We start from the raw sequence: 27,736 nt of genomic DNA, 5'->3' as shown, positions 1-27,736 counted from the left end.
TTGAGAAGAGAGATTACTGATGTAGCTATGATAAAAGATATGGTTCTAGATTTCACGGTGGTCGTTTTAAACAACAAACAAAAATACCTGGTTGAATAATGGGTTAGTCCAACACCACAATCACTTCGGTGGTCTTTTTATTATTATTTTATTTGGGTGAGATTTTTTAAAGTGAAAAAGAAATGCAAGTATTTGAAAATATAAGACCACTATTTTAACCAACAAAATTTAGGTTAGTCTCACATAAAATCATGGTTTAGATAACATTTTATTTTCATGGTGCAAATATTAATTTTTCATAGCAATGTTTTTTAAGTATAGTATTAAGATATATATTTGACCATGATATTAACAAATTCTAGGTTAAAGTACAACAACACAATCTAATTATAGATTAGAATTCACATTTGTCGTAGTATAAAGTTAATATTAGACTTCCTATGATTGTTAATAGTATAGTCTATAATTGGCTTTTAGACCACAATTTTATTGATCCTGGTGTACATTTGATTTTTAGACAATGGTTTATAGTGTACTTTTATACCATGTTTTTTATTGACCGTGGTATAAAATTAATTTGTACATGTAGTTTGTAGTTAGTTTTTACACCATGATTTTTGTTGATCATAGTGTAAAATTAATCTTTACACCATAATTTTTATTTACTGTAGTGTATAATTAGTTTTTAGACCATGATTAATTTTAACTACATTAATTGTGGTTAATGTTACTTTTTACACTACGGTTTTTGTTTATTCCAATGCAACGTTGATTTTTATACCATGGTTTTTCTTGACCGTAGTGCAAAATTAACTTTTACTTCATATAATTAATTTTGTACCATGGTTTTCTCTGATCTCGGTGAAAAGTTAATTTTTATATCAGGCTCTTGACCGTGGTGCAAAGTTAATTTTACACCATGGTTTTTTTTTACTTTAGTGTAAAGTTAAATTTTATACCTTGAAGTTTTACGGCATGGTTTTTACTGACTGTGGTGCAAAGTTAATTTTTACACGATTTTTTTACAATGGTGCAAAATTAATTTTTACACCAACGTTTTTAAAACCTCGTAGTCTATAACATATCTTTAGACCACAATTTTAATTTGTGTGGTATCTAAATGAGTGCATTTATTTTAGACTATGGTTAGCTTAATCTCTACAATTTTAGACCATTGTTTTTTTAGAAAGAAAAAAAAAACCATAGTCTTATGTCCAAATAAAAGTGTAGTGTATACTAAATTTTGCAGTAGTGATAACTAGTAAATCACATTTACCTTGTTTGACTTTCTTCTTCTTCGCCAAATACTTGGGACAGTTCTATTTCCAATATCTCTCTTGGTTACAATAGAAGTAAATTCTTTTGGCAACCTTGGTCTTCCTACCCCTCTCGAGTGTAGTAGGGTTAGTTTTTCCCTGACCTCCCTTATTCTTCTTCTACTTTTTAGTATCAGAAGAAGAAGGTACAAAGGTTTAACCTTTGTGGAACTTTTTTTAGGAAGTGGCAACATTTACATCTCCCTTCTGCTCATCGACTTTCATCAAGGACTAATAAGTTTGTAATTCAAAACTAATATTGTCGAGGATTTAAATTTGAAAACTAATATTTTCTCTTGGAGTTGAGAAATCTAAATTTTCTTAATCGTTTTGAATTTTGTAGTTCAAATTTTAAGTAAAAATTCAAGTTTCGATTATAATTTAAGTCTCCAATTATTATTATTTTGTTACATATACTACATTTCCTTTACTTTCAGAGTTATCTATTTAAAAGAATTCTTTATATTTAAATTTTAATTATATAAAATTATTATTTTTTAAATTAAGAACCTAATCACTCACTTTATCTTCTTTTTTTTCTTTTATATATATGCATGTCACACATACGTCAAATGAAGCATTTATTTGGTATGTAACCACTACCAAATGAGTCACATTCTATAGTCATCAATTGCATTAATGGTGCTCATCAAATGCATGTACATAAAGAATTGCTTCCAACCAAAATCAATTACACCTATTGGTCAATACGACCTAAAACTGTGGTTTTAAAATATATAAATATGTTTTTAATTAAAAATTAAAAAGTCACCTATATTATATTTTAAATAGACACCTATATTTGAAAATATGCATCTTGAAGATAAATAGTAACATACGAATTTATTTAAAATATAAAGACAAAATGTCAAAATGGATATTTTTCAAAATTTAAATTTTAAAATGCAACTTTTCAAATATAATACTATTACCTAAACTTATTCGATAGAAAAAAAATGTCGAAAGAAAGTGCTTCTTTCGGAAAAAAAAGGAAATTGAAGTAGGAATAAGATAAAGCAAACGCAATGGTTTTCATCTATTAATTTATTATTATTATTATTGAAGTAAAACGAGATAAAGCAAATACTTTTCTAATGTGGTCCCTTTTTTCCTCAATAATAGTAATATTAATATTAATAATAAACTATGAGGAAGATAATCATAAATTATTAAATTTGGCCCTACGCGAGTGCGTAAGGTCGCTCCAGTCCAAAGGATACATTTTCCTGGAAATATCCCATTCATGAAATTTCTACCCTTTTACTCATATTCAAATTAATTTAAACATAAAACCAATAGTAATTAAACATACAAAGTACTAATAATAGAAATAATACACTTTTTTTAAAATTAAAAATAAAATGCACTTTTTTAAAATAAAAATCTTACAAAGTTCTAACGGGAGGTATGTGTGACTTTTCATCTTTACTTACTTATATTTGAAAGATGTGATATAAGATTGGTGTATTTTTTTTTTCTTTGATTATAGTAACAACAAGAACGGGATCGAATATTCGATTATTAGAGAATAAAGTCATGTCAATTACCATTGAATTAATTTTATTTTAATAAGTCTCCATCTAACGAACAATAAGACTATAAGAGCAACTTAAAAAAAGGTTTACTCCTAACTTTTAGTTTGGGTTAAAATCCCATTTTATTTACACGTTCTATATGTTATATTTTTTTTTTATTGTTATTTGTTTAGTCTTTCTACTCTCAAATGTTGGAATTTAATCTAATCCCCAACTTTTTTTTTTTTTAAAATTCAACTAGTCAACAATTGATTATTTCAATCTCTAACTCTAAAATTAAAATTATTTTTTTAAAATAAAAAACTATTAATGTTCCTTTCGTAAATTTTGGATATTTGTTCCAATGGTGTCTTTTTATATATAATTTATTATTATTAATTAACTAATTTAAATTTTTAAAAATAATTTTATAGGACTAATTTTAAGATTTGAAGTGGAAAAAGACAAAAAATTCCACTGCGGTCAATAAGGTCTGGTGTCTCGCAGTCCTCAAAACGGGCGTCAGAATGGATCTGTTCAGCAAACTGATTTGACATTATATAATTATTTTATTTATTTATTTAATCAACTAAGAAACACATTCAGTTAGACTGATCACACATATTATTAAAATATACTAGAATGCGGTATGTTGAACAGACGCATTCCAATAAAGATAATATTTCGATCTTTTTTTCTAAATAGTTTGAAAATCACCCATTTTCTCTAATTAACTTCTAAAACCACCTATTTTTTTCCAATTAACCCATAAGTATTTTATTCCCTGAATTATGCTTCAATTATGAGATTGAATTGGACAATATCTTCTTTAATAAATAAGATTCTACATGAGCAACATTTTCACCCAACATATCCCCCGATAAGTTTGAATAACATGCTTTAAAATTGAGTATTATGTGTTCACGTTGCTTATTAATTTCTTTTTACGACAATTTTAAGTAGAGATTCATACCTACCCTTAGATATTTTGGACAATGGAGTAGTTATTAGAGTCCTAGGTTATTATAGTTGGATTATGATAGTTTATGTTTGAGGAGTAGATTATTTTAGTTTGAGTTATAATAGTATGTGTTTGAAATGTAAATTATTTTAGTTCGAGAATAAAGTAACAATGTAGCAAATGATTAAAAAAATGAATGTAAAATAGTAAAAACTGTAGTAAATAATAAATATTGTAGTAAATGAGGTTTTAAAATAGTGTTGACGATAACTAATTTGAGGTTTTGAAATAGTTTTTATTGTAACAAGTGATGGTTATTATATTTCGATGATAACCCTTGTCCCAAACGCCCCTTGCATGCTTATATTAGTATGTGTATATATATATATATATATAGTATAAAATCGAAATATATAATTGGAATCTTTTTTAATATCTCTGAATTTAAGATTTTATGTAATATCAAGTACTTGGTAAATAAGGTGTGTGTGAATCATATTGATGTAAATCGCAAATTGATGTTTTTAGTTGTAGATTTTTTTTGGGAAGTGATGAAATTCAACATTGAAATTGATATTACAAACTTATAACAACTTAACTATGCTCGTGTTAGGAATTTATACATGATTTTCTTTTTGTTCTGACCATGCTAATCTGTATAGAAATGAACTCTATTGAATCTTTATGGAATTAATTATATAAATTTTGTATAACTTTAACATCATTAACAACTAAAAAAAAAATCATGAACAACGAATGCGTGGTTTTAATTGAATAGCAAACTACATAAATTTAAAGTTTACTCTATTTATTCATTTTAATTAAATATATTTCACGAATTATTAATTTATTAATGATTTAAATAGTATTCAATCACTGTAACGAAAAAAAAAAATCAAATTAATTATTTATATTCTTATTTAATGAAAATTCATTAATTATGTTTTTAATCAACCAATTATTATTAATTTATTACAGTGGAATGATTAACTAGGTTAATTCAACGAACAAATTAGGTTGATTATAAAAAAATAAGTTTAAATAATATAATAAATTTTAATTAGCTGATTTTAAAAAATAAAGATATTAATATTAACAAAATAAAAGAAACTAAGAGAAACATAAAGAGGCTCCTTGTCATATATTCGTGGGTCTATAAAAAGTAGTTTTAAATACTATTTTCACCTTTGTAATATTCTTCAATTTTAATCTATTTACTTCCAAGTGTCTAAATTTAGTCATTATATTCTTAATAAATCTTAATACTAATTTATTATTGATATTTTAAAAAACTCTTTATAGTCTATTAACATTTAAAAAAATGTGTACATATTATATTTTATTACAGAAAATTATTATTATTTAACTAATTTCAATAAATTCGACGTTTGGAAGAAAATACTGGAACAGCTGGACATAGTATTTTATTCTATTCCTTATTTACACGATAGAATATATTTTAAAATTTTTAAAAATGGTACCAAACGAGAGATTATATATCCTTTCATTTATAAAGAAAAAAGAGATTATTCATTATATGTCCTTTATCATTGATATTCTTATTCTTATAATATGCCCTCAATCTAAACGGCTCCATAGTCGTCCACGATCGAACAATCTCCGTCGATTAAAATACTAATTGATTGCATTTTAAACCGTTAGATTTTCTAACGGTGTGAACGATGGATGAGATCTCAATGGATTGATATGTTGACTAAAATTAAAAGTCTTTGTGCAGATACACGATAAAAGATGTTACCTACTCCACTGGATTTAGTCACTCCACACTCTCCGTTGCCTTGCCCCACAGTAAGCAGTTCATTGCGGAATTTTAACTATTAGGATACGGAGGGGGAAAAAATAATGAATATCCGAAAGTAGAAATTAAGAAAAAGAAAAAAAAGAAATATTATTAATTTTAGGAGAGTTTGGTAAGGTGGTGGTGTCCTGCCGTCTTCAAACCCCTCCATTTCCCCAAATCTCCCGTCTGATCGGATCCATCCCTTTGCAGCGATCTAACTCCATAAACGCCGGTCAGGTAAGGTTCTTATTCTTGCCTTCTTTGTTTCATTCATGAATCTGATTCTATTCTAGCTGCCGCTTGTTCTTGAAGCTTTGTGACTCTTTCTATTGATTTTCAATTCAGGTTTTGAAATTCTGTTACGTTTGTTGTTTTTGTGAATGCATCTGGTGTATTAGATATTGCTGTTGTTGTTGTTGATATTGAAGTTGATGTTGTTTGTTTTTTGTTTTCCCCTTCTCTTGCTGAAGTTGGAAGTGAAACTGGTTGGAAATTGATTAATGTTTGTGAGATATTATGATGTTTGAAATGGAATTGTGATTTGGATTGTTTGAAATATATTAAGTTTTTGGTTTTTGGTTTCGTAGAGCAGCCTTTCGCTCGAGAAAAATGTGGGGGATCGTTCGGCAAAAGGTTGGCACTGGAGCCTCATCTATTCTGGTCCGGTTCCATGCCCTTGAACGAAATTTCTTTTTGCATCGGATAAACGACTTTTCGCCAATGATTTTAATGTTTTATTTGTTTTATTTTAATGATTTACGGGCAGGCTTTGCAGAGGCTTCGCCCAGCCGCCTCGGCATCGAGATACTATTCATCGGCGGCAAAAGAGGTATTACATAGTCTCGAGTCCTTCGATACTTTTTTTTTTAATTATTTTATTATTCTTATTCAGTTTCAGCTAGTGTTCTTCGATATATTGTATGCTGAAACTTTCTAGAGTGAAGTAATTTGGTTTCTTCTCATCAATAATGGTTAAGGTTCCTGTTGAAAATAACGTTCAGGACTATATTTTCCCTACTCTCACTTAGGAGTGAGTTATTTCGTAACCCATCTATTTTAGATCTTCGTGAATAATGTGACTGTTTTCCATTTACTCTCTCTCTCTCTCTCTCTCGGCTTTGATGTTGTTTAAAAACGAAAGGCTAACCATTCTTTTCCCAAAATTTATTCCAAATATGCACAGATGACTGTGAGAGATGCTCTAAACTCTGCACTTGATGAAGAAATGTCCGCTGATCCTAAAGTTTTTTTGATGGGTGAAGAGGTGAGGGAGAATGAACATCAATCCATTTGTATATTATCTGCCGTGTCTAACCTTATGGCTAATTTCAAACATTCTAATGCAGGTTGGAGAATATCAGGGTGCCTATAAGGTTAGATATGTTGAAGAGACGATCTCTAATTCACGTGATATTTGAATGTTTTTTCCATTTGTGTTTTACATTTCAACAATTTTTGGCCTTTCTCTCCTTTCCAAGTAGATAACCAAAGGGCTTTTGGAGAAATATGGTCCCGAGAGGGTTCTTGATACCCCAATCACAGAGGTTGTTGCTTCACCCAAATAATATTATTTTTCTTTCAATTTTATTGAGCCGTTTGAATTTTCACTGTTATGATATGGTAAAATATATTAAAGGAAAATGATTGTATTCTCACTGACCTCAATGTTCTCTAAATTTATGCAGGCTGGGTTTGCTGGTATTGGTGTCGGCGCTGCTTACCATGGTCTGAAGCCTGTTGTGGAGTTTATGACATTTAATTTCTCCATGCAGGTTATAACAATGAATTGCATACGATTCCTTTTCATGTTCGGTGTTTCCTGCTTGTACTCATCTGCTTAACAAAAAAAACTTTTTTGAATATATTTTGCTGTTGCCTGGTTTCTTTCATTCGTCCTGTTGTTCTGTTCTCCAACTTTTCTCTTCATAATGTTTGTCTTTGTTCTGTAACTATCTTTTAGATTTGTTAGGGCTCAATAGTCATGATATTACCGTACATCATTAATATTAATGTACAAGTTTAATTTAGCTTCCATTGTATTGATTCATTCTACTGTTTGTATTCCCACTCTCCTTTCCAGTTGTCTCACTTTCAGTTATGTCCTCTTTGCTGTAGGCCATTGATCATATCATTAATTCTGCGGCAAAAACGAATTATATGTCAGCTGGCCAAATTTCTGTGCCAATTGTCTTTAGAGGGCCTAATGGTGCAGCTGCTGGAGTTGGTGCCCAGCACTCCCAGGTTAATTTTTTTTCTTCCCTTTTTCTCTTTCACGTGTGCTTGTGTATGTGTATTTTGTGAGTTATATTCACATTATGTTTGTCTCTTGTCGAGAATCTTTTACCACCTAAACATTCTTAGAGTTCACTTTGGGTCTTTCTTTCTGAAGAGTTCCATAATTATTTGGATTGGAGCTCTTTCTGGTTTTGTTAGGCTAGTTCCAGTTTGGCTCCTTTTTGGGCTGCCATTTTCTAGGCTTGTCTTTTGTTCGTCTATTTTTCTGCTGGCCTTTGGTTGGCCTTTTTGTATTCTTTCATTTTTCTCTATGAAAGTTTGATTTATCAATGCAAAACAATTTTACACTTAACTTCAGATGGTGCAATTGGGTAATCCTTGAAATATGCTTCATATTTTTCGGTGCAGTGTTATGCAGCATGGTATGGCTCCTGTCCTGGCCTGAAAGTTTTAGCCCCATATTCATCTGAAGATGCACGTGGGCTTTTAAAAGCTGCTATAAGGGATCCAGATCCTGTGGTGTTTCTTGAAAATGAGTTATTGTAAGTGGTGAATGAAAATGTCTATAATACTTTTTCACTACTCTTTCCCCCTTTGGGACACTTGTAATTTTGAGCATTATTTCAATGAAAAGTTTGGGTTCTAGAAAGAAAATGTCCATGTACTTTCCAAGAAAATAACCATCAAGAATGTGCACTGTTGCCTCAGATATGGTGAATCATTCCCTGTTTCAGCAGAGGTCCTTGATTCCAGTTTCACCGCTCCCATTGGAAAAGCTAAGGTGAATCTGTTGTTGCTTTTGATACATTTCAGAAGATGGTTTCTATTTTGCTATTCATCTTCTGTGTGTAACTTTACATCATTCATTTTTGATAGATTGAGAGAGAAGGGAAGGATGTGACTATTACTGCTTTTTCGAAGATGGTGGGCTATGCACTTAAGGTCAGTATCCTTCAGTTATTTGGATCATGGGGTTTGGTTGTTTACTTTTAATTTAACTTACTATGTCAAGGACTAGGTTGACCTGTGAGGGGTGCAAGATAAGTTCTTTAGTTGGTGAATATGATTTTAAGTACATCTTCCTTGAATATGTATCTCTAGAATGGCAGAGAAATGATTTTTTTAAATGTGATATTTTTTACTATAAAAATGTAATATAGAAGGATCATCTTACTCTTCAGGACTTTTTTTCATGCGTTATGCACTTTTCCACAGCAGTTTAGGCACTTTATGTCAACGATGATAATTCTGCATTAATGGTATTCAAACAATTAAGGTGGATCTGAAGATCTTACCTTAAGAATGCTGTATTCTTTTTTTTTGGCAACTTTTAGGTTGGAATAATGGGCAGTTCAAAGATATTTTACTTGGTGTATGTTATATCATATTTCGATACACATGTTTAGCAACGTTTACAGTTTCTTTGACGTTGGAATATCCGTCCATGACTAATTTGATTGCTTGGATTATCAGGCAGCTGAAATACTTTCCAAAGAAGGAATTAGTGCTGAGGTAATTTTTGCTAGAAGATAGTGTTCTTTTTATAGATGTTTGTAGATAAATTTTGTTTTGTTGATCAGAAGTGTAATGGCTTATATTGTCGGCATAGGTTATTAACCTGCGCTCTATTCGGCCACTAGACAGAGCCACAATTAATGCTTCAGTTAGGAAGACCAATAGATTAGTAACGGTTGAAGAAGGGTTTCCTCAGCATGGGGTTGGAGCTGAGATCTGGTTTGTCATTTTCCCCTTCTCATGTTTTTTTCTTGATTGATTTTGGAGATGCTGTATTAACTTAAAGTGAGTATTTATTTTTACGTTGTCAGCACATCTGTTGTCGAGGAAAGTTTTGGCTATCTTGACGCGCCAGTGGAGAGGATAGCAGGGGCCGACGTTCCCATGCCTTATGCAGCCAATCTTGAAAGGATGGCTGTTCCCCAGGTTCATTTCCCTACCTTTTCTAATAGCTTTTTATTCATCCGGACAAGTATACTGTACTTTTAATAGAGAGAAAGAAAGAAGCAAGAAAATTGATAGATCTAGTATCCTATCCATAGAAATGGAAAGAACTGTAACTTTTAGTCTCTACAAAGAAACCTTCTCTGATTAAAATCTTTTTGACATGTTTTTGTAAAAATTTTTACTTCTGGCATAGAGGCAGTGCTAGTAGTTTTGTTAAGGGAAAGATTATACATTTTAAATATTTATATACAGTCTTTCACTTCTACAAATTCGGGGCTGACTTGGAGCTAAGCTTTTTAAAAATCTTAGACTCCGTTTGGTAATCATTTGGTTTTTGGTTTTTGAAAATTGTGTTTGTTTTCTCTCAATTTCTTACCATGATTTTCAGGTTTCCTAAGTAAAAGAATTGAATTATAAGCCAAAATATAAAAACAAAAACAAGTTTTAAAAAATATTTTTTCTAGTTTTCAAAACTTGACTTGGTTTTTGAAAAATTTGTAGACTGTAGATAACAAATCAAAGAAACACCTAGGGGTATAAGGAGTATTTATAGGCTTAATTTTCAAAAACCAAATAGTTACCAAATGAGACCTTAGTCCTTTGGAATCTAAGATGAACTAAAGAAGGCAATTACCCCATCTTCCTTCTTTGCTCTTTTTCTTTCTAATTGTATAGGTTGAGGACATCGTTCGAGCAGCAAAAAGAGCATGCTACAGAGCCGTACCATTGGCTGCAACTGGTTAAGTTAATTTTGCCCTTCCAATCTGGAAAAATTTTCCATCTTAGGGTAAGATTTAATGACTTATCTGTCATTTTCTGTTCCTGTTCTCTCAATCAAGGAGAAATTTCACTCTTCCCTTGTAAAATAAAACCTTTTGATGTTTAAACTTCACCCGCTTTCTTTTAGCCAAGACAATTGCAACCATTATTCTTTTAATGGGCAAGTCCAATCCAAGTACATGATACTTTTGTGAAAAGAAATATCCATTTCTTCCCAAAATCATCACGGACGTAGGATAAATTGGTGGTCCGTTGAATGATTTGGCTTTTAGTTAATATATTTTGTTGACACTTGTAAAATAATAATTGGCTTAGCAGATGCAGGACACTGTACATTGTTTCTGTGATGGCGTCTGGTCTGGGGACATAACCAAGTTGTTAAAATTTTAACTTGGGAGAATATTTGTCAAAGAAGGGAATTTCAATTTTGTCAACTCTATTTGATAGTCAGATTGCTTCTTCTTCTGCTTTGCCCAACAAACCGTTTGTTTGTCTTGTAAGTTTGAATCTTCCCTCCTTGGTTTTTCATAATGTCAACACCAAATGGACCTACTGGCTATGAATATATACATATATTCTAATAAATTTATTTACCATTTTAATCTCTTATTTTTTCACATGGTTTTGTATGTTGATATGAATTATCTGTTTATGAATCTCTATGCTGTTCCGATGCTCTACATTTTTAGGAGAAACATTGACTTTTTGTTACTTGAAGTTTGAAATTTGATACTGTTTGATTTCAATTTCAAACAATAATATTTTAACAGCTAAGGTTTCGTCGTGCTTGGATTAGTTTGGTCTGTTTTGTTTCCAGGTAAAAATAACAAATGTATGTTGGATTGGACATGTTAAATGATAAATGATATGGTGAATCGTTTGTTTTTACTTTATAGGTTGAAATCTTATTTTGGTCCAAATTTGTTTTATTTTAGATCATGTATTTTCAAATGTCCAAATTGATCCTTGTATTATCAATATATCAAAATAGTTCTTGCAGTTCATTTATGGTTACATTTTGTTCAATAATTTGCATAATTGTTATTATTATTCTTTTTTTTTTTTTTAGTGAAAAAAAGAAAGGTAATTTCAAAATATCAATAAGTACTATTGAATTTAGACATATGAGAGTAAGGATAGAGACTAAAATAAAACAAGATTCAAGTGTTCATAGTATTGTAACCTAATTTGTATTTTTGTTCGTTTTCATTGTTCTTGCTTTGCTGAATAATAAATATTGAATGAGATTAATGAAGGGTTAATTAAAGATATCTTAGAATATGTTTAGTGAAAGGGTTGTAATTTACATTTTCTTTTAAAAAGGTATCAAGAAATATTTGCTTTTGCATAAAAAAAAAATTATATTTGCATTGTTCTAATTCTTAAATAACGTGTTTGATATGTGATTTTCAATATTTTAATTAATGCATACAGATGCTGCAATCAATTATTTGATTAGATAATTTTTTATATAAATTTAACAAAGAAAAACATGTTCATACTAAATATGAAACCAAGTCATGAAATTAAATCTTTTTCGATCTTCATTGATGATTTTAATTTCATATATTTGTCGGATGTTTGACATTGAACTGAACTAATAATCTAGAAAATCAAAGGTGTTGTCTTCAATATAGATTTGACTTTCGAAATTAAAGAAATTACAGATATTTGTCATCATTCACAAGTCTAAACATATATATACACACACATAAAGAACAGGTTTAGATGTTTTTAAGAAGAAAATAGTGATTATTCAAATATACTTTTCCTGAATATTTGTAGATACAATTTGGGTAAATTTAAAACTCCCAACAGTTCATTTTGGTAAGAAACAAAGTCAAAGTTGTTGAACAAAGAAAAATCTGCTGTTCCCACATTTCTGGCTGGTGAATGCTCTTTAATTTGTATAATCCTTCTTAGTTGTTATCTGTTAAAAACCTATTGAATGTTTCACACTGTCCAGTCTGGCTGTCTCCATCTTAATTCACTTTACAAAAATGTAAATTGCTGATGATCAAATTTAGTTGGTGTTTTTAATTTGAATTTAACATTTGGACTGCATTTTTCTTCTAATTCATAAAGGTTAATTGTGTTGACTATTTGGTTTATATAGTTGACATTGTTATGTTTCCATGGCAACTATTTGAATTTACAATGCTTTTATGTTCATGAATTTCGAATTAAGTTGAATTGATTTTAAATACAATAAAGAGTTAGGGTGTGTTTGTTTGGTTAACTTTTTAAGTGTTTAATATTAAAAATAAGTCACTTTGAAAAAAATTAGAGTGTTTGTTTGACAACTAATCAAAATAAATTTTGAAACACTTTAAAGTATATTTTATCAAAAGAGTTTAAATATAAATGAATTTTTTAAAACATTTTTTTCTCTAATCAATTCAAATAGACCTTTTTTTCAACGAGGATAATTTAATCCATCAATTTTAATTTCAGTATATAAACAAGGTAAAAATTATCATTAATTTTTCTTTAATTACTCGATATGAATTTGACTTTACTTTGAAATCTAACTCCTAATCTACTGCTATGTAACTTCTAAATATTTTTTTTTTATTTTTTGAGGGTAGAAATGTAAATTAACAGCAATAACAATTTTAAACAACATGGTTAAAAACAGAAAATAGTTTTTTGAGTCCTTTTGAGTTTTGAATAGTACGTGTGTTTAGTCAATTTTCAAAATTTACTAGTCTCCAGATCTTTTAGAATAGGTTTGAAAGATCTAATTCTTTTGAATGTTGACAATACATTTTAAATTAAAAATAATAATGAAAGAAGAAGATGAAATGATAGTAGAGGGACTAGGGAGAAAAGAGAAAAAAAATATAATCTTTAAATTAATGTTTTTAATTTAAAATATCATGTCAACATTTAAAATAATAACAAATAAATTACTCGGAGATCTTTAAAACACATTCTTCCTCGAATTGAGCTTAACACAACATTAATTGACATGACTTTTCATTTCAGAGGTGAAGATTTGATCCTCCATCTCTACAATTGTTGTACTATGAAAAAAAACACATATAATTCAAAACTCATATATTAAAAGGGTATATTTTGAAACTTTAGAGACAAAATGTAGGGAAAATTAAAAGGATATTGTACTTTAGAAACTATTTAGGAAAATATTGTTGTTTTCAAACGAGAAAATTAAAAGGATATTGTACTTTTAGAAACTATTTAGGAAAATATTGTTGTTTTCAAACTATTTATAAAAATATTGTTGTTTTAAATAAGTCGAATTTTCAACCCTCGACCTTCTTTTTTTTTAGGAAAATATTGTTGTTTTCAAACGGATTTTGTTATCTCAGCAAGTCTGACTAAATAACGAGCTAATAAATCTCCTTCTTTTTGCCACTGAACTTCCCAATTAAATTCGAGAGCGAGATTATGAGAGACAGCGAGAATTTGAGAGAGCGGGAGTTTGAGAGAGCGAGATTTTGATAGAGAGCGAGAATATCGTACAAATTTCTTTTTTTTTTTTTTTCTTTTTAATTATTACATATTCCACCTTCTTCTTTCTAATCCTTTTCTTTTTTTTTTTTTTTAATTTTCCATTTTATAAAAAAATCTAAAAATATTTATTATTTTATTATTATTTTATTTAAACTCTAAAAAGAATAAATTTAAAAAAAATAATAACTCATAAAAATAAAAAAATGTAAATTAAATATCTCATTTATAATAAAATAATTACAAAAATCAATGTGTCTCACAAGGCGGACGTCGTCGATTTCGAGCTGGTTGTCGTTGTCGACCAAGCTCGGGTTCTTCTTGATGTTACTCTGGTACCTCTGCAGGCGCTTCATAATTTAAATATTCATTATGCTCTTCACGACCCCGACCATGTCTATGCACGTATGAAGACGAAGGACCAGCCTCTGAGTCATAATGTCCTGAACCAAATGCTGGCATCATCATCATCGGACTAACATAATCAGTTTAACTCTGCGTCTGCATCATAGGGGGCAACTCTTCCACATTATGTGCAACTTCATCAAACTCATCCTCTTCCCGAACAGGTTCTCTACGTCTAGGAGCTGGTGGAAGAACAATAAGTATATCGTACATATAATGAATTTCCTCCATATAGCTTTGGTTGTCACTACATATAGCAAGAACCCGGTTCAGATCATTCGCAACTTCACGGAGTCTACTGTTGTTCGATCTCTGTGAATTATAAAACAATTAGACAATATTTAAAATAAATTTAAATTAAAAAAATTAGATAATATTCATTCATTTACCAGATGACCCACAGCTGCTCCCGAACGAGTGACGTAGCACCTTGTGATATTATTATATCAATGAATATATTCTGGAGTGACATCTGTGTCAAACTGTTCAAGAGAAACCCCCACTGCAATAAACCTTGCACGATAGTGCCATCGCACTACCAAATGTGCAACTTTTTCAGACCAATCTCCAGTCCTTAGGTCAATATCATGCAGTACGGGTTCAGTATTACAAGGCGATGGGATATCCTGCTGAAAACCGAATTGTCTCATCACCCTGTCAGGAAGATGCCACTCACCAATGTGAAAACATATAAGATGACTCATCGTCGCCAAATGTTTTGACCATTTGTACAAAAATTAGGCAAAGTATGCACAATAATTTTGTACGGCTCCCAAATAACTTGAAACACAAAATATTATATTAGAGAATATTAAAGACAAATACAATAAAAATGTGAATAAAATAATCAATTAGGTTTAGTGTAATGTACATGTTCAGGTTGAAACAGATCAAACATATATCTATACTGGTTGACTACATGTGTGGCTGTCTTAGTCACACAAATTTTGTCTCTCCACCTAAATTTTTAAATTAATAATTTAGAATTTAAATTAACTGGATCAATGATATAAAAATTAAATTGAATTAAAACAACATACCGAGAACCGTAGGCTCGTCCAACTAACTGAGTGTCATTAACATGATGTAGCTGTGGAGCCATTGTTGGAAATCGCTCCCAAGCCCATAGTTGCAAAAGTATGAGAGGCCCGCTATCTCTCGAACCTTAGGTCTTGTTGCTTTGCATAGTTGTCTATACAACCATGCCAAGCATGCTCCACCCCATGAATACCGCCCCGCATCATGGAGGTTAGCTAACAGTGGCAGGAACATCAAGTGAACAAAATGACTTGATTTATCTAAAAACATACTTCCACCCATCATTTGTAGTGTATATGCTCACGCATATCTTATGACGGTTTCCTCGTCTGCATCATCTGTGAGCTCACGAAATTGTGTTCCTAACCATATTAAACTTAACCTTGATCCTTTAATCTTGTCGACAAGTGGGGTCGCACAGAGGTACAGTTGACAAATTTCTAACTAGTCATCGTACATCACTCCGATGACCGGCTCACCGTCAACAGATAACTCCAATAACACTTCTATGTCTTGTAGAATGATAATGCACTCTCCAAGAGACATATGGAATGTATGCGTCTCGGGCCTCCATCTCTCGACCAAGGCTGTAATCAGATGTCAGTCCAACTGAATAAATCCTGCCTCTCGACGTCTGCAAGATATTTCTCCAGTAGTACGATCTCGCCATATAACATACGATCGATGAATGGACTGGTCGTGCAAAACATCAGGATCAACAGGTCCTGGGGTTATCTTGACGCTCCAATGCATCCCTTATTTCTGCTCTTCTTTTCTCGAAATAGTTCACACATTTGAAGAATGTTATCTGAGCAAGAGCATTTATAGGCAACATTCGAGCTCCTTTGAGGACTCCATTTATGCACTCTGATAGATTTGTTGTCATCCACCCATATCTGAATCCTCCATCATGTGCAAGTCCATTGCTCTAAACTAATGTTGTTAAAAAAACTTAGACAGCTCCGATTTATTCCTTTGATATCTTCTATTGCTTTGTTGAACTTTTGAATTTGAAACTGACACCCGACACGATAAACATAAACTGACACCCGAAAAGTTCACGTTATCACAACAAGATGGATTAGACAGAACCAGCTACTCGACAATGATGTGGATTTTGTAACCAGTTAGGACATAATCGAAGAAAGTGTCCTTCGTTACTAAGATGGACTCTAGATAGTTAGGGATTGAATAATAAATAATTTTTTTTATTATATATTCATTTTATTGTATATTTAATTTTTTTTATTATAATTTATTGTATATTCAAAATTTTTATAATAATCTACTGTATATTCAATTTTTTTTTTTTTTTGTAATCGATAAAGTTTTACATTATAATAATTTAATATATTCAATTTGTTGTCTAATGATTATTCAATTATAGTATAATAATCTAATATATTCAATTTATTGTCTAATGATTATTCAATTATAGTATAATAATCTAATATATTCAATTATAGTATGATTATTAGCTCTTTTTTTCTCTTTTTTTTATATATATTTCTATGGAAAGTTTAAATAAAGTGAAGACTCTCACTCTCTCTTAAGATCTCGCTCTGTTACTTTCGCTCTTTCCTAAGATCTCGCTCTCTCGATCTCACTCTCGCTCTCTCCTAAGATCTCGCTCTCTCACTCTCACTCTCTCTCAATATCTCGCTCTCTCCTAAGATCTCGCTCTCTCCTAAGATCTCGCTCTCTCACTCTCACTCTCTCTCAATATCTCGCTCTCTCTTTATTGTTGTTATTTTTCCATTAATGATTACTAGCTTTTATTTCTTCTGGAACAATCACAAACACTTTTTTTATTATGGATCTACTTTTTTGTTCATAGACAAAGCTAATTCGGAATTGTCTTTCATTCTAAGGCATAACTTGTATCCATGCGCTTCATATTCACTTGGAGTTCGCTCCCAGAAATATAGCCATCCCCACCCCCTCACGTCAATCCCACAAGCCTCCGTCTAATTCGAAATGATAACAAAATGCATAGGTTGTTAGAAGCAGCTCGAGTACACAGATGCATATAGTATACCATCTCATTACTTTATTTCCTCTATGAGGGAAAAAGAAAAGTAATAAACCTGCAATCTCGAGGGTGGATGTGTGTCAAAACTTCAACCTTCGACAACCTAAGCGAGATCGCTAGATTTCCCTTGTTGAGGGTTGAAGTTTCGGCTTATGTATTGTTTCTAAGTTTTTCTTTGTTCGTCGAGTTCTCAACGTTCGACCTCTAGCCTCGAATTCCCAAAACAACAATATTTCTCTAATAAGTTTCGAAACAACAATATTTCTCTAATAAGTTTTGAAAACAACAATATTAATATTGAAGGTCCCAAAATGTACCTATCATTGCTTAAAACTTTAAGACGAAGATAATTTCTCCTTAAAAATAGCATTTGGAAGAGAGATTTCTTATTGAAGTAGATTAAATCAAATTTCTTTGTTTAAGTAGATTAAAATTTCACAAATTTGATCATAGATCAAATGATTTTTTTTTGGGACAATATGTGGGGTGAGGAGATCGAACCTCTGACCTTAAGGTTAATAGTACAGATTTGATCTAGTCAAGTTATGCTCTTTTTGGCCATAGCTCAAATGGTTAAGATATATATTATTGACGCAAATAGTCAGAAGTTCAAAATTTATACCATTCGTATATTGTTTAACTTGAAAAAAAAATGTAGAGAAAGTCCTCCTTGTAGGGGGATGTCCATTTTTTCCTCCCTGCAAGACCCCGTGGAACCGACTCCTAAAGGTGCGGGAGAGAGTTTCCACAAGGAATGCATTTCCCATTTTCGTTCTTTGTTACGTGCCATATTATTGTTATTATTTTAATATATATGTTTGAAACTATTTGAGACGTTTTGTAAGATTTAAATTTAATGATTTAGTTACTGATTTATATATTTTTATATAGTTGAATTTTAAATGATTTGAGACTATGATGTAATGTTTTTTTTTTCCTTGAAAAGTGCAATATTTAAATTTAAACTTTATACTTGAACATTCTTAACTATATTTTTAGATAATCATCTTAATTTAATAGGCATATGAAATATTATTTAGTTTTGTTAAGATAGTTCAAGAATTTTCTTTACTTCGTGAAGATGGAGATAAAGTACAGGACGAGAATAAGGAAAAGCACGAGAATGTCATTCTTGTCTTACCCATCCTTAAGAGACGAACCATCAATTTACCTCTTGCTCTCAAATTTCAAAAGTCAATATTGTTATGATAAGTAATTGAAATTTTTTATAAAATAATTTTTAATGCCTTTAGATACTTATTTATATATATATATATATATGCTCACTTTAGATTTGTATTAAATAAATTCTTAAATAAAAATTATACCTCTAATGATTTTTTTTTTAAAAGTTTATCAAAACAGAATATTTAAATACTTTAAAAATTAAACTTAAAAATTGAAGATTCTTTTTTTTTAAAATAAAAATAAAAAAATAAATAGGTAAAAAGTCTCAAACAATTTTGAGCGATAATTGTAATGATGGTTGTTTGAAGGCCGACAACGTGGTATAGAAGGTTTGATCGCTGTTTACCTTCATTATTATTATTTTTTCCAACCTCTTGACCCTTCAAATTTTGAACATTTCCAAAAATATCCTTATTTTTTATTTTTTTATTTTTTATTTGGCCAAATAAGTTGAATTCTATTTTATTACTTTTGAAAGTTTTTCTTCTCCCTGCATTAAAATAATAATAGTAATAATAAAACAGTTTTTTTTTTCTTTCTTTCTTGGACAAGTGCTTGGTAAATTATAATATTATATGGTTCAAAACCGCTTTTTTACCTATTATTATTTCTGTAAAAGAAGCTTCAAATTTTCAATAACTTAGAAAATGAGTTTTCTCCCATAGTTTATTGTTTCTTTTCAGACGTGGCTAACAATTCTATAAATAATTATATATAAACTAATTGAGATTGCTGTTTATAATATTTGTTTACGATACTTTTTTTTTAATCATTTCATTTTTTATTTTTAGTTTTTTAAAATTAAGTCTATTTACTTTCCATTTCTTCTAATGATTTGTATTTTTCTCAAGTACAATGATTAAATTCTTAGTCAAATTTCAAAAACAAAAGTAAGTTTAATTTTTTTTTTTAATTTTAAATAAATGACTTGATTTTTTAAACCATTAGAAAAAGTAGATAACGAATGAAGAAATTTGGAGGTAGAAGTAATGTATATAAACTTAATTTTTTTAAAAAAAAATCAAATGGTTACCAAACATACATAAATTATCTGTTTTTACATTTATTGAAACATGCATATGAAATTAAACCTAATGTTAAAAACAAAATCAATTTATTTATTTTAGTTTTCAAAATAGTTTTTCAAGACTTTATTTTGTTTATGAATTTTGGCTCATAATTCAAGTATGTTATCTAAAGTCGATAAAAAAAACTCAAAAATAAAATAGTTATTAAACTAGACTTAAATAATTACTTTTAATTATGAAAACTAGACTAAAGATTAATAATAAAAGAAAAGAATATCAATAATTTGTTGAAATCATATTATTCCATAATATTTAATACCTTAGTTTAAATATGAAGCTTTTGTTGACTATTTTCATTTTCATGTTGCATTTTTTATGGATCTTAAGGGGGCGTTTGAGGCAAGGGTTACCATCAAAATATAATAACCACCTCTTGGTACAATAAAAACTATTTTAAGACCTCAAATTAACTACAATCAACATTATTTCAAAACTCTCATTTGCTACAGTATTTACTATAGTTTTTACTATTTTACATTCATTATTTTTTTTATTATTTACTACCGTGTTTACTATTTCATTCTTAAATTAAAATAGTTTATATCTCAAACACATATTATTATAACATAAACTAAAATAATCTACACCCGAAAAGCAAACTATCATAACTCAACTATAATAACATATAATAACTAACCTATTGTCCCAAATGCTCCCTAATATGTTCAAACCAAAAGACATATTTCAAAATATGTCCTATTATTATAAAACATGTTTTTATGCTAAAAACTGTTTTCAGATGCCACTTGTTTTCATCTAAATCAATTTACTATTGTTACCACACGAAGGTTAAACTTTATTTTCGGTCAAAATTTTGGCATCAACAAAAAAAAAAAAAAAAGTATAAAAAGTAAAACAAATAATTTAATTTGAAAACATAAAAGTCTAAGTGGAAAGAACCCAAAAAACAAAAAAACAAACAAACAAAAAAAAAACAAACAAACAAATTTCTAACTAATCTATATTTTTTGAATCTCGGGAGAATGAATACTTAGGTGTCATTTGGTAATCATTTCGATTTTTGTTTTTGTTTTTTAAAATTAAATCTATGGATACTACTTTTACCTCTAAATTCATTTCCTTGTTATCTACTTTTCATTAATGGTTTAAAAAACCAATCCAAATTTTGAGAACTATAAAAAGGTATATTTCAAAAAGTTGTTTTTGTTTTTTAAATTTGGTTAAGAATTCAACCATTGTACTTAATAAAGATGCAAAGAATATTAAGACATGTGGATGAAATAAGTTTAATTTAAAAAAAAAATCAAATGATTACTAAACAAACCTTCGTTTTTATTAATGATCCCATGTTTAAAACAAAGAAAAAACATATGACCTCATTTAATGATTAGAAATATCTCTACCCAGTTAAAATTTTAGTTGGATCAAAGACTTTAGCGAAAAGTAGCAAATTAAAAAATAACAATAATAAATAATAATTGATAATCTTGTAATAATAAAGAAACCAACTGATATTTCTCTCAAGTCTCAAATTGCTTTAAATGCATGTGGATTGGATCTCACGTGCAGCACCTTAAAAAAATAAACTCATTATAAGGAGGAAAAAAAAAAAAGGAAAAAAAGAAAAAAGAAAAGGGAAAAGCTAAAATGCAAGTAAAGGAAAAAATACGCTTTCCAATTTACTCGTGAATGATTTATGAAAAAAATTTCTTTTCTTTTCTTTTCTTTTTTTTTTTTTCTTTCTTTTGGTTAATTTTATTTTTAAATTCTGTCATCTTTAATAAAAATTTAATTCCAGATGATTGAAATTCTGCTCATTTTTAATATTTGTCATTAGGGCCCATTGACAAAATGTTAGTTTACTATTCTTTAAAATATTGTCATATACTTCGGCCATAATTTTAATGTTTTTGATATTAATTTAATACTGCCAATAAATTTAATGACAAGAAACAATTAACATTGTCATTCTTTTAAAGTCAAAGCTCCATATTCTTATAACTTTATTTGTTTTAAAAAAAAAAAAAAAAAAAAAAAAAAAAAAAAAACAAGAAAGAAAGAAAGAAAGAAAGAAAGAGAGAAATTTAATGAACTGCCGTGTTAGCATTTCAGATCATTTGTTGTTAGTGGTATGACAAATGCTAAACACGAACTATAATTTAAAGTTTATAAACGCAAATTATGTTTAAGTTAAAAAAAACAAGTAAACTGAGCATAATATTCAAAATAAAAAATGAAATTCATAATGTAATTAAGATATTAATTTTTTATCCACATATTAATATTTTGTAAATTTGACATCGATATAAATGAATGAATCGAGCATTATAAGAAAATTGATGGAACATAAGAAAAAAAAACATATAAATATCATTAATATAAATATAAAAAAATAATAAACTTTCCAACTTATGAATCTAGGGTAAATATCCATGCACCAACATAAATTTTTTTATTTTAACTCGTGTAGAAACCCACTTTAGTTACCATAAACACTATTTCAAAATTTATCTTTAACTATAATGAACCAACCCACTGTTAGTTACAGTAAATATATAATGCATTTTTTTCCCCGATGGACACTTAAATAATTTTTGTTGAATTTTTGTACGTTCAAGTACATAGAAATATATTCACAAAATTTTGAATTTGTCCATGCGTGCTCGAGACGATCATTTTTATGGTGATTATACACCAAAATAAAATAAATAATTTTTAAATAAAATTCAATAAAAATGGTCCGCGAAAACTAGAGTTGAGTTCGGGAGTCGTTTATATATAAGAAAGGTGTTAGCACCTAACAACACTCATTTAAAATATGGTGGTCAAATTTTAAATCTTGAATTGGTTTTTTTTTTTTTTTTTTCAAAGAAATTCATTTGAAAAAATAAGTTCTAAAACAAATATCTTATTTTACTCATCAATATTTGAAATAATGATCGGGATAAATTCCATCAATTAGACTATATTACAATTGTGAAAAAATTCCCCCCTCAATAATGCAAGGAATTATTACATTTTATTAAAATCTGTCATAGAAATAACACTTTAATAAAGTTTTTTTTTATTTTAATAAAACAAACATTAATTAAATTTATTTTTTTTTACGATCAAATCTCGAACTCTTAAAGTTGGGATCCCTCACCTCAAGAATCTAGAAAATCGGACCCTCAAATTTCATATATCATATCATAGGAATTTTTAAGGAAAAAGCACGGTGAAGCAAATTATTAAAAAACCTTTTGAAATAATATATTAGTTTTTAAATATTCAAAAACACCCGAAGATTGTAATTTAAAGAAAAAAAATTAGATGACTTAAAAAGAGTTTTAGAAAATATTTTAAAAACTTAGATAAATTTAAATTATAAATCAAATATGATTTAATATGAACATTACACAAATAAAAACACAACTTAAGAAACATGATAATACATTAAGTAAACATAAAATAACGTGTTAATATTTTTAATAAAAACATATTGGAGATCAATCTCGACCTCTCAAAGAATAGATTATTCACCTCAAGAATTCTAAAAAATCGGACTCCCAAATTTCTTAGATTTTGTCGTCGGAAATTTTAGAACATCATTCAAAAAAATATTTAAAAGGAGAGATTAAAACTCATTTAATAAAACTCAAACGGAGTTATTTTCAAAGTTTTGAAAATAAACCTAAAGGTGTTGAAAATGCTAGAGAAATTTTACTAAAAAACCAGCATTAATTTAAATATGCAAAGCTACATTGGCAAAAGATACAATTTAACAATGCATTTAAAGCAATAAACGAACTAGCAATGATATTTACAAAGAAATTAAAAATTTAATAAAGCATAAAAGAGGTTGATCTTAGACTCCCAAATAATCAACTTTCTCATATCGAAGATTTTAGAAAATCAGACTCCTAAATATTTTTAGAATCCATCCTGAAATATTTTTTTTTATAAAAAAAATTTAAAATATCAACAAATTTAAACAATTATTAGCAAGAAAATATTAAATTTATCGCAAGAAAAAGAAAAATATAATATTTAAATATGTATATAAAAAAATACTAAAGAAACAATAATTAGTGCTACAATAGAAAAATAAAATAAAAATGCTAATTATAAACATAAAATAAAGATAAATATACACAGAATAAAGTTTAAGAGTGAACTTAGGGAGAAAAGAAATAATAGAGAAAATAATAATATTAATCAAATTGAATATTTTAAACTGAGTTATTATTATTATTAATTTTTATCTATTTTGTACTCTATTCTTTTCTCTCACTCTAAACTGTAGCTTTTTTTTTTCCATCTATCTTATTTTATTACAAAAAAAAAGTAATTCACGAAGAAAAGAAATGAGAAGTAAAAACAAACAATGAATAAAAAAACAAACAACAAGATGTGAAACAATATATATAAACAAATAAAAGAGACTCACGATATAATAAAGAAATAATTGTAATAAAAAGAAAAATAGAGATATAAGAACTAGAACAATAACCAAATATCTAAGCATTTTTTTCCTTTTTAGGGGAGTTTGAAGGAAAAAAAAAAGTTGAAATCCAAAACACTAAACTCTTTTATTGTCCGAAGTATACATCTTTTAGGACCAAGGCCCTATCAATACATCTCCAACTAAGTAAGAGTTTTTCTTGTATGTTGGATTTTTGACATTGTAGAGATTTATTTATTTTATTTTATTTGTTTATTTTTTTTGTAGAACGCTCCCTTAATGTATGTAAAGATGGAGGCCCTAGGGTTTCTAAAGAATAGAGGATTTGGGATATAGTTGCTAGATTTCTTTTCGGAAGAGAAAACGAAGATTTTTGGGTTTGAGACTCCCTAAGGTTTCTAGAGAATGAGGAGAGATTTATTATTTTTTTAAAAAAAAAGGAAAAAGAAGTTGTTTGTATGAAATGGTGGCTTGGGTTTTTCTAAGAGAAAGTTTGGTATTTAAAACCGAAAAATCTTACTCCAAAAGTTATTATTATTATTATTATTAATTTCAAATTTAAAATTTTACCAAACTTGTCCTATCCTTAAAAAAGAATGACAACTTTTGGACAACTAAAATCAAATTCAAATTTTTTCCATGTTTGCTTTGTTTTTTTGTTTTTTTGTTTTGTTTTTTTGTTTTTTTTTTTTTTTGTTTTAACATGACTAAATTGGTTGCTTTAACCAAATTAAAATAAAAGTAAAAAAAAGATAAAAATTAGCATAAAAAAGTGGAAAAGCTTCATATTAGAATTAAAAAAATTAAGGCAAATTAAATTAATAATTAAATTTATTTTTAAAAAAGCCGGACAAAAATAAGTGGCTACAAATGATTTTTGAATTTTCAATTAAATATAAAATAATAGAGAATTTAAAAACTAAAAAAAAAATATTTTCTTAAATTTTAAAAATAAAAATGTAACTAAAAAATATAAAAGATTCATTTTTTACCTTTTTAGCTTTAGTACAAGGGAAAAAATCAACTATAAAAGAATATAATCAAATTTCTTTCATAAATTAAAGTACAAAAATGTAATTACGAAAAAAATTGAAAAAAATATAACGGACTTTTTTTAGTTTTAGTGTATATATCTATCTATATATAAAAGAAACCTACATAATGTAATCAAACTCTTTTCTTAAATTAAAGAATAAAAATCGGAATTACAAAAAAAATAAAAAAATTTCAACTTTGACATTTTTGTAGCTTTAGTATAGTTATAAAAAAAAATAATAAATTCCTTTTTTAAATTAAGGTATAAAAATGTATCCACAAATAAAAAATAATAATAAATAATAATAATAATAAAATAAAAAATAAAAAGAAGAAGAAGAAGAAGAGAAAAGAAAGAAAGATTTGGAAACCTTCACTTTTGACCTTATTTTAGCTTTAACATAGTTATAAAAAATGAAGTATAAAAAAATGTAATCAAATTCATTTCGTAAACAAATATAAAAAGATGTAATGCAAAAAAAAAAAATTCAACTTTGACATTTTTTAGTTTAAATATAATATTAAAAAAAATGAAGCATACAGAAACGTAATCAAACTTCTCTATTAAATTAAAGTATAAAAAATGTGATTATATAAAAAAAATCGAAAAGGTTTCAATTTTGACTTTTTTTTAAGCTTTGGTATAGTTTAAAAATGTAATCAAGTTCAATTAAAGTACACAAAAAGTAATTACAAAAAATTTTGAAAAAGTTTCAACCTCTGACATAATTTTTATTGATAATGAAGCATAAGAAAATGTAATAAAATCCATTTCTTAAATTAAATTATAAAAAAGTTTTAATTACAAAAAAATTGTAGACCATTATTCAAAACTAAAATTAAAATAATTTGTATCCTAAACACATGTTACTTCAAATAAAGATTATTATAATCAATAGACTATAATGATCCATTCAACCTTTAAAATAGTCAATGTGTGATTTAATATTTTAAAAAATTTTATTTGATTTTGAAAATACATTTTGCTTACAAGAAAGAACTCGAGTAAATATGATTTTTAATGGTAATGAATTACAATGTCAGGGAAATTCGGCTCCGCTTCACTTCCTTAACTATTATATTGAATTATTATTCCACCGCATATTTATTGGTATATTATTATACTTTATAGTCCCAACAACATTTATTTATTTTATCTTTTTTGGGTTCCAAACAATTAAATCAAGACTCCGATTTTTAAGTTTGATTTTTTATGGCATTAATGAATGCTGCTTGAGATTCTTTCTCCACCAAATTAGATATTTATTTATTTTATCAAATTTGAATAATAAATATTAAACACTGTGTCTATTTAGTATTATTTTTCTTAGTCACGATTATGTATCTAGACTTAAATTACGTTCACTTTGGCTTTTGATAATGACATTGGTCGAAAAAATACTAGTTAATATTTATTTTTTTTTCTAAAAATATTATTTTGATTCTTGTGCTTTAGAATTTGTTGTTAAATCTAGTACATCTAATTTAAAATGTATAATTTTAGTCTCTATATTTTCAATGCAATCTTTTAAATTTAATTCCTAGATGTTAATTTTTATTGAATTTGGTCATTAAAAAAATAATTTTCATACAATAAAATACACTATATGTGAATATGTTTCTAGGTGATAAAAGCTCTTGGAATAATCAACAATAAACTTAGGAGGGAATAATTTCAAATTTATTTAAATTATAAAGACTAAAATTAAACATCTGAAAATATTAACCTAAAATATAAGTACCAAAATAATATTTAAACATATTTTATTTAATTAAAGAATAATGTGAGAGTGATAATTCAAACTTTAACATTTTGATCCATGCTCATGTATTAAAATTTAGATGACATTACTTTATTTGGTAGCCAATTTAATGGATTTTGGAGACTTGCATATTGCCAACGTACCAAAACAAAATTACTAGAAGTAATGGAGATTTAAACATCTAATCTTAAGGAAAAAAATATATTTACTAAAAATATAGCGAAATTGATGATTATATATATATACTTAAAAAAATTGTTCATATTTGAATTAGGAATGTTGATGGAGAAGAACAATGAAAAGATAACTTTTTTTTTTCCGTTCTCCTTTTCACCCCTATCTAATTCTCCCTCTTGTGAAATTATTAGTTAAAATTTTCCGTTTAGTTTTTATTTTAATTCAATTAAACTAAATGAGTTATTATGGAATTTTAAAAATCAAATAGTTAATTTCTCATTATGATAAAAAGAAATTCATTTAGGTGGTCAACTCCCACCAATAATCTTCATTTGAAGAAAACTTTATTAAATATCCTATTAAGGATAAATATTCAATCATATGACTAAAACCTTTCAATTATTAAAGTTACTAAACTATTGAACTTTAAACTATGAATTAATCGCAGTAATAATAACAGTAATAATAAATTTAAACTAGAAAAAAGGTAAATACGGTGGACTAAAAAACAACCTCCCTGTATATTATGTATATGTATATTTTGAGTATTGAAATCAAAATA

At 27.9% G+C, this 27,736-nt stretch overlaps 1 protein-coding gene across 8 annotated transcripts; it reads left to right on the top strand.

Moving 5' to 3' along the window:
- Nucleotides 1-5,569: 5,569 nt before the first annotated feature.
- Nucleotides 5,570-11,171, top strand: MAB1 (Transketolase family protein). Of its 8 annotated transcripts, none has more exons than XM_039019554.2 (16): nt 5,571-5,829; nt 6,185-6,252; nt 6,359-6,421; nt 6,776-6,856; nt 6,939-6,965; nt 7,074-7,136; nt 7,278-7,364; nt 7,708-7,833; nt 8,236-8,369; nt 8,536-8,608; nt 8,704-8,769; nt 9,301-9,339; nt 9,437-9,561; nt 9,654-9,768; nt 10,465-10,576; nt 10,888-11,171. In XM_039019554.2, exons 2-15 carry the CDS (start codon nt 6,202-6,204, stop codon nt 10,531-10,533), a joined length of 1,119 nt encoding a protein of 372 aa, XP_038875482.2. In that variant the 5' UTR covers nt 5,571-5,829; nt 6,185-6,201; the 3' UTR covers nt 10,534-10,576; nt 10,888-11,171. The 8 variants fall into 8 exon arrangements, with proteins under 8 accessions (XP_038875481.2, XP_038875482.2, XP_090164281.1 ...); XM_090308155.1 differs by having other exon boundaries at nt 5,578-5,829; nt 6,180-6,252; XM_090308156.1 differs by having other exon boundaries at nt 5,688-5,834.
- Nucleotides 11,172-27,736: the final 16,565 nt, after the last annotated feature.

The sequence above is a fragment of the Benincasa hispida genome, chromosome 12 (genome assembly GCF_027475165.1).
Source record: "Benincasa hispida cultivar pf3 chromosome 12, pf3_genome.v1.1, whole genome shotgun sequence".
Lineage (NCBI taxonomy): Eukaryota > Viridiplantae > Streptophyta > Magnoliopsida > Cucurbitales > Cucurbitaceae > Benincasa > Benincasa hispida.
This window is presented reverse-complemented; position numbering and strand designations above follow the sequence as displayed.